The 8,924-nt window shown below is 35.9% G+C and overlaps 1 protein-coding gene across 4 annotated transcripts; it reads right to left on the reverse strand.

The window, feature by feature from the left end:
* Positions 1-582: 582 nt before the first annotated feature.
* LOC132041858 (probable glycosyltransferase At3g07620) lies at positions 583-4,829 on the reverse strand. 4 transcript variants are annotated; one of them, XM_059432542.1, is made up of 6 exons: positions 4,305-4,547; positions 3,774-3,862; positions 2,682-3,622; positions 2,435-2,565; positions 1,940-2,288; positions 583-1,451 (listed from the first exon to the last, which is right to left on the reverse strand). In XM_059432542.1, exons 3-6 carry the CDS (start codon positions 3,579-3,581, stop codon positions 798-800), a joined length of 2,034 nt encoding a protein of 677 aa, XP_059288525.1. In that variant the 5' UTR covers positions 3,582-3,622; positions 3,774-3,862; positions 4,305-4,547; the 3' UTR covers positions 583-797. The 4 variants fall into 4 exon arrangements, with proteins under 4 accessions (XP_059288525.1, XP_059288526.1, XP_059288524.1 ...); XM_059432543.1 differs by lacking the exons at positions 3,774-3,862; positions 4,305-4,547 and adding an exon at positions 4,554-4,829; XM_059432541.1 differs by lacking the exon at positions 3,774-3,862.
* Positions 4,830-8,924: the final 4,095 nt, after the last annotated feature.

Below are 8,924 nucleotides of genomic sequence, written 5' to 3' on the forward strand. Positions count from 1 at the left end.
AACAGGAAATGGGTCATTTTCACAACCAAGTGTAGAAGACAAAATTAACTATTCTGCAAATAAATATTTTTTGTCAAGAAATATAAATAGGAACTGTTAATGGGTCATTTTCACGACCAAGTCTAGAAGACAAAATGAATTATTTTGCAAAGGCCTTAAGCCACTGTTTGAAAGGTGAATGATTGAATACTGAATTCCCAAAAAGTCAGCAATCGTTTTCCTTCACTCTGTATAACCAAAGTTCACCTAAGATATTTTGCATAAACAATCATATGTCACTGCTTTAATTATTCTACCCTGCAATCAAGGTTTGGAATGAAATTCCTTTTCTGCAATAACAGAGAGAAACAAAAAACAATTTTGTGACGAATGTTTATCACGTTTAGCGGAAACTCACGGCTATCTTGAAAAAGTTTTTCTTTATCCATGGGCTGTGAACTCAACGTATTGAATGCATCTGTATTTATATAAAGCTTCAATTGTTATGCTCATCTTAATTATTGGTTTAGCATATCCATGACCAAAGAGGTAAGAATGGTCTATGTCCAATTTAGCTACAAATTTGGGCCCACGCAGCAACACTTGTAAATCACAAAGATTGTACTATAGATTTGTCCAAATAAGAGAAAAAGAAACAAATAGAGGTATGCCAGAAAAAAGAAACAAATCGTCTCTTCTTAAGTTATGTACAGGAAATAATTAGATATGTTCCTCCTAGCGTATTCATGCAACTTATTACATCTCACTCAAAAGAATGCTGCACTAAAACATTAAAACTATCTATTCGTGTACATTTGTCACCTAGGTGTTGCTCCATAAACTCTGTTGTGCCATATTGAATGGAGTGTCATGAAGAAAATATCATACTTCACTGGCTTGACGTGCCAAAGGAAATGCTGCTGGACCAGCTTAACCCTCCGCTGCATCTCACGATACCTCTTCTCTGGGATCGATACGAGTATGTCTTTCAATTTCGGGATGTCCTTCTCTGGAACAAATATGGCAAAAGCCTCCCAGTTCAAAATCTTGAAAAAAGGGGGTACGAAATTATCAGATATAATCACTGGGACACACTCGTAGAAAATGGCCTCCACTACTCGAGGACTATTGACTTCGTAACCTTTTGCACATATGCAGTACTTGCTGCTCTTCATGTAATTGACATAGCTTACTGTACTAATTTTTCCAAAAATCTTCATGTCAGGATCTTTGTTTTCCCAGTAGTTCAATAAGATAGGGCGAAGGTAACCATGCATGTTGCCAGCAAAGAAAGCAAGGGTCCGTCTCTTAGAAAGACGCTTTCCCCCAATTTCTCTAAGGGGATTCTTAGCTGTACGCACATATGTTTCTGGAAGCGATACATCTTTACCGAATTGGAAGCCTTCTTTGATGTCAGCATTGCACAAAGCTCTTATGCAATTAGCCATGATTCTTTTTGTTTCTGCAGGGGCCTGAGTTAGCAAATTTTCATTTCAGGATCCGACAAAGATTCATATAACTTAACTACAAAAAGAATGTAGATTCATCCGTGACACAGCAATTATTAGACGAGCTTGTGTGTAACGAAGGGTGCACACATTCAGAAAGATAAGCCCCAGTCCAAACTCCAAACTAAGAAAAAATGTGCACATATCAGAGCACTCCATTAAAGGTGAATACAAAAGATCTTGACAGAAACGAAGTGTGGAGCTGTTGTCCATCGGCCAAAATTAATTACGGTTGCTAGCCAAAATACACATAACATATACGCTGATTATGTATATGCTATGTATATTATATAAATACATTTATGTATACTACTACTACATTACATATACTTTTGCCAGCTATTATTTTAAGAGCGGTACAAAAATGTAATTATCCCAATTCAATGAGAATCAAAATGGATCTTGTAATATACGTTTAGGAACTCAGATTAAAGGAAGAATCCAAAACTTACCCAATCATGGCAGGCAACAAGAAAATGGTCGGCTCCAGCAGTTCTGTTCCAAAAATTATGTCTTTGGATAATGGTGTTGAGATAATCACTTAGGTATCTTACTAAGTTCCTACGACTGTGAGAATTGGGTACATATAAGGTCTCCTCTAGCATACGGGAGCTGAACGGTAGATAAAATAGGTGAGCTTTTTTGGGGTTCTTGGTAACAAATTTCTTGTCTCTTTTCAGGAGCTTCATAAACCAGCCCTCAGAAGCATATATTCCTTTAAGAACTGGTGTATGGAATACCGGTCTTTCGCCTTCTGTATAAATGTAAACTTTGAGAATTTGCTCCATCAATTCATAGCTCCTACATATGATGTATGTCACATCAGAAATATGTGCCTTAAGCATATTGAAAGACAAGTAAATGCAAAGCTTCAGCAAATGAAGTGGGAAAAAGCTTCATTACACTAGGGCGGACTCATCATATTCATCACCATTTTTGTCTATTACCTCTTAAACATTGACAAATTTCTGTACAATGGAGCATATAAGCCAGGTTCATTTCCTGCCAGAGGGGCATTCTCTATGAGACCTTTTGTACGTAGAAGTTCTTGATCTACATCTGCGGACCACCATGGTTTCTACAGAAAAGATCAAAAGAACATTAGAAGAGGGAAATAATTAGAATAATTAAGAACCTATTCGTCAATTACACAAGTCATATCCCACGAGGAGAGTACCAAACTAACATACATACCATTGAACGAAATGAAGTGCGACTCTGTTGCTGCATTATGTTCATTTCAGCTATTGATACTATACTATCTTTTGGCTTGTCAGACTCCTTCATAACAGGACTGTTGCTTATAGAAGAATGACTGACTGAAGGAGCATGGTCAGTGACCATTTGCCCAGGCACTTTTTCTTTTTCAAGTACTTGGCCTGTATTTCGTTCTTTTGCAGATATGTTCTGATAGACAGATACCAAAGGCGCTCCATTATTTGCATCAGCATTGACCTGAGGTATCATAACCATTGGTGGTGGTGCAACAGACATTTCTGTGGGACTGATATCCAACGATTGAGCTTCCATCGGTGCTGGAGAAATACTGCCGCCCCCATGAGTATTAAACACACTCAATGAAGAATTTTCAGATGTACCATTTGAAGCTTGTAAATCATATTCAGAGTGAGCAGCCTTATCTGGAGGTAAGCTACTATTACTTCCTAACTTTTCAACTGTTGACTTGTTGCCCATTTCTGAATCCTTAAAAGGGGATTCATCTTCAGGGTCAACGTCCTCAGTTAAGGCATCACCAGAGCGTTCATTCATTGGGGGCATAGAATCATCCTCTATCTTTTCATTTTTCCCATCAGAGAGCTTGGTTTCATTAGTTGCTTCATGGAGAAGATTTGTGTTAGTCGCGTTCACGACACTACCATGTGTCATGTTTCCTGACCTACTTAAGTTACCATATTGATCTACTCTTTGCGAGCTGCTTATTTGACCCACATTGGCAGTAAACAAAGAGGACAGGGCATAACCATATGGAAAACCAAAATACTGAATCATCAAAACAATGGCGAAAGCCACACCCAATAGCCATACTAGTCGTCTAGTCTCTAACAGACCAAGATATCGAATTTCAGAGCCCATGTTCAAGCAGCACCCTGATTGAAGAAAGCACGGCACTATCCCTGGATAATTTTGAAAATCCCACATTCAGTAGTATTTTTCTACTTATTTCATAATAAGCTGTACTTGAATAACACAATAAAACACTACCAGTACAAAGAGGGAATTAGATTAAATAAAAATATCAGAAATCATTCCTTCAAACAGTTGTACCTCCTTAACAAGAACAATTCTCAACTTGAACTAATGCTCAACAGGGCAGATCTAGAGGGTCAGTAACGGGTTCAAGTGAACCCATTACCCTGAATATATATGTAAAGAAATTCAGTAAATATCTATAAATATTTGACTGTACTCTTATTTAGTACTATTAACATGAGACAACTGTCGAACCCATAAACTTCAAATCCTGTATCGACCTAGTGCTCAAGCAGATGTTTTCACCATTAAGAGCCAAAAACAGAAACATAAATTCCACTCTGTTACTAAATTAATCAACCAGGAAAAACAAACACTTAGAAATACAAGAGCTGTTTGGTCAATAACTAACAAAACAAAAACAGGAAACACCAAAAAGAAAGTAACATCATCATCAAATCACCAAACAGGAAAAAACAAGTCAAATTAATCATCCAACAAGAAAAGAAAAAATCAACAAAACCACTGAAGCTAATTAACTGTAATATGAAAACCAGACAATATATACACCAGCAAATGAACTACAATCATATTAGCTTCAATTACCAGATCAAAAGTCGACAAAGAACTGTTTCAGCTTCTAAGGCCCCGTTTGGCTACTCAGTGAACACAACAGAGAGGATAAAAATCCAACATATTTAGCAGCCTTCATCTGGTAAACTAGTTGGAAAAGTTGGTTTTCAATTGAGTTGACCAGTTGTGATAATATTTCATGCATTAGAAACCCAAACGACACCTAATACAATATGCATAGCTTATTAGTGAATATACAGTAAAATAAGATTGTTTTAGTACCTCTATAAGATTTGGAAACATCATAGCTAATTAAAGAGGATTCTGCTGAGCTTTCCTTTTCTATTTCTTGGGATCCTTCTTTTTTTTCTTTTTTTTTTCTGTTTTTTCCAGTTATGACAGCAGTAAAGTGGAAAAAGAATAGGAAAAAAAAGTAAGGATATGAGTAGGCTTTGATTAATAAATCTAAGTTATAGTTAGGTGACGTGTTTGGAGAAATATGCTCACCCTTTTTTGGAGAAATTGCATAAGTAGCACGTGCAGGTACAGCTATTAGTTTTTTCACGTAAAATTAGTACGAAGCATGGGCACTCGCAGATGAGAGCGTGGCTTGTAATCTTTTTTAGTACTATGTCTAAGGAATTTTCTATTAGTTTTATAACAATGCTCTTCTGTTTACGTTTTAAGGTCTACTTAACGATATACGCATTATTTGATACTTATTAGTACTACTCCCTATGTCTCAATTTATGTGATACACTTTTCATTTTAGTCCGTCTAAAAAAAATGATATATTTTCTTATTTGAAAATAATTTAACTTTAAACTTTGTCTTTTAAGCTTAACGAGATGATATATAACCACACAAATATTTTTTAATTGTTTTAAACCATAAGATTCAAAAGTCTTCCTTTTTTTTCTTAAAATTCGTGTACAGTTAAATTATATCACATAAATTGAGATGGAGGAAGTGATCATTGAAAAAGTATATAAGAATTCATATATGTGATGCACTCTTCTTTTGAAGAATATGATTTTGACGAGTCAAAAATAAAAGTGAACCACTCATTAGTTTTAGACAAAAAGTGGAATTCGACTTTATTTGCGCTCAAGATGGTTTTAGAGCGCCAATAGCTCATTGGATCCCAATTTAGTATTCGTTCATTTTAGGTGGGTCAAATCTTAGGGATTAACTCATGCAACGGTCAGTATACATTTTTTAAGGGAAAAGGGTCAGATTTGTCCTTGTACTAGTACAAATAAGTTATATTTATCTTTTGTTATATATTTTTGATATATTCGCCCTTATCATTCAGGATCATATTTACCTCTGTCATCTAACTTTTTGGTCATATTTTCCATTTTTTTAACACTGAAGCGGGTGCAACGTGCAAGTGGCAGAATAAAAGGAGATATTAGTGTTAGAGTTTGCCCTGAATTTTCTACCTTATTTGAATTTTATCATAATTGTACTTTACTTAAAAAGAGATTTTCTTGGTGAAAAATGTATTTTTTAAAGGATTCTACCATATCTATCATTTTCTTATAGGGGAAGTTTTAAATTTTTATAAATATAAGATCTTTTCTTCTCATAAACAACACAAGAGCATCTACAATGTAGTCATTAAAAGAGTTTCGTTTGGTGGGATTATTCTCTCGTAGTTTTTATTAAATTCTTTTGTTTATTAGTTTTCACAATATGTAGGTCAATTGACCAAATTATATTAAATATTATATTTCTTTTAGTATAGTTTCTTTGTCGTTTGATTTATCCTGTTCAAGGTTTGCAATCAATAGTTTCGGCATGATGCCCTAATTATTTCTAACCCAAAAATTAGCATGGTGTACTAACATAAGTATATTACTGGCATCAAATGGCAATCCTTTAAAATCTTGGTACTAAACAGCCAAGACTCATGTTTTGGAATATTATTTTGGGACAAAGACATAAATGGTCATCCGATGAAACTATTGACAACCGGATAGCTCAAGAAGCTTAATAGACATTTTTAGTTTTTATTTTATTTTTTTTAAATAATTTCATTTTGTAGCCTTTTTAAAATTAATTCCAGCATATGTATAGAAACTGTATCATTATTGTATAGAATATGTATCACTATTGTATATGTATAAAAAATGTATCACATATAACAAACCTATATCATTACTTTATAGAATATGTATCCCTACGTATGTGCATAGAAAAAGTGTCATTATTGTATAATTTGTGTATAATAAATGTATAATCAACGTATAATCAGTGTATAATGTATACGCACTAATGATACACATATTATACAGTTATTATACACTATTGACACACAGGCAAGGATTATGAGAGAAAAATTGGAGAATGTAGAAAACGTTTATCTGGCCAGATATGTATCAAACCACCATAGATCTAATGATTTCACGGCTTTTATATGAATTCCGACGACACAGATCTGGCCAGAGAAGTTCGAAGATCATGTCCTCCGACGACCGCAATCATGTCCTCCGACGATTGCAAGCCTTCAAAAAGAGGCAGAAGTTCGAAGATCATGTCCTCCGACGACCGCAATCATGTCCTCCGACGATTGCAAGCTTCAAAAGAGAGGAGAGTGCCACCAGATCCGGTGACTCCTCCGATGACCGAGAGCTTTAAGCTTCGACGAAGCAACAAAATCCACAAATCTAGACAGAGGAAACCGTGAGCTTCAAGATAGAGGAGAGAACCACCAGATCCGGTGACTAGGTATTGACATTAATTTGCTCCTAGAGTCCAATTCGGGTACTTACTTCAACTTAGTGCTAAAATTTGTCTTATGAATTCCTAAAAGTCATCTGGTCTCCTTTTCCCTATTATTTTTATATTACATGACCAATAAACTTGCCCGAATTTTTAGCTTCACTGTCACGACCCAAGCTAGATGGGCCATGATGGGCACTCGAGTCCTACCTGCTGAGCACCACTAAACATACATATGTCTCATAATCATAACTGAGTGGGCCATAATTCTAACTCATAGATATCATAAGTTGTATGGGACACAAGCCCAATGATAATATACATACTTCATCAAGCTGATTCCAAGTATATAAGCCGACAAGGCTATCAAAACGATGATACAACAAAACATAGACCGACAAGGTCATGGAACATCTGACTGTGCATATTTGTCTACGAGCCTCTATTGGAGTGCATAACATAATAAGGACGGAATAGGTCTGTCATGCCCCGAACAATGGCCTGGGCGTAACACGGCACTCGGTGCCTGTCTGCATGTTACCGAGCGAACCAATTGGCTGGCTGGATCAACATGTGGTATACTGATATCTAAGTATGATAAACACATGTTAATCGAGTGAGAATAACTGACTGAAATATAACTGTGCGGAAGAAATACTAAAAGCCTGCAATACTGAATAAGTAGTAGCCAAAGGGCTAACTCAATAATCCAACAAAATACTGAAATATCTGACTGACTGTAATCTATGAAGCCTCTACTGAATAAGGAAATACTGACTGACTACCGGGACAAGGCCCCCGGCATACCTTAATACTGAAATACTGTCTGCTAACTGACTGAATATAAAGATGAAGGTAGGGTCTCGGAGAATTGAGGCTCACCACTGACTAGCTGAATCTGAAAGCCTCCTAGCGAGCTGCGTCTGCACCCTACATATTGGTATCTGCATCATGAGATGCAGACCCCGAGCAAATGGGATATCAATACACTGGAATTGTACTGGTATGTAAAGCAACTGAATGAAATAATAAGCTGAACTGAAACTGAACTGAAATGCTGATAACTGGACTAAAACAGAGAAGTAAAGATATGGATACTCCCTGTCCTAAATAATGAATAACCTATTTACTGTCTGTGACCTTAGGTCCAATAATAATAATAATATGCATGCAAAATCTGTGTCATGATGCCTAAGGATACGTATACATAATCTGTGACCTTAGGTCCATATCTGTGGGCCCGATGCCCTAATACAGGTATTCAATAACAAGCATTGAGATTGAGATATAACTGATAACATGATACTGATTTCTGATTATGAAGATAAAACTGGTAACTGTTCATAATAATTCTAAGTATTCATACTGAGACTCATGAGATACAATTCACAAGTCTATATTGATTACGTACTGAGTTCATTATATTCAAATTAATCACCATGAACGAATTCTGAAACTATAAGCCTACAAGATAACAGTTCTACAACTATTCAAGAAACTAGGGCTAAATTGTATTCTGAGTCAATTTACTGATAAGTATGAAGAATGAGGCATAGGGAGAATCATGAACATTCCCTAACGTAGATAGTTAGCGTCACGTACCTTATTTGCTTCACAATCCTCAATCCAAAAGTCTGAATTCTGAGATGAACCCAAAAGCCTGTGTCTCAAACCTTATCTGTGGGTTTTCATGAAAACCCACGGTTAAGAACAATGAATTCTATCTTAGATTATCTAAATACATGATAGAATTCGATTGGAATGGGTAGAACTTGCTTACCTTAGAGTTCTTGGGGTTGGAGAGGAGAAATAAGTCGTGCTAGGGTTTTAGGAACTTGTAAAAATAAAATTAGAACTGAAACCAGGTAAATATAGGTTCTGGTGTGGGCTGAGAAATACGGACCAAAATACAGTCCGCATTCTGAA

This window comes from Lycium ferocissimum, unplaced genomic scaffold (assembly GCF_029784015.1).
Source record: "Lycium ferocissimum isolate CSIRO_LF1 unplaced genomic scaffold, AGI_CSIRO_Lferr_CH_V1 ctg1201, whole genome shotgun sequence".
NCBI lineage: Eukaryota > Viridiplantae > Streptophyta > Magnoliopsida > Solanales > Solanaceae > Lycium > Lycium ferocissimum.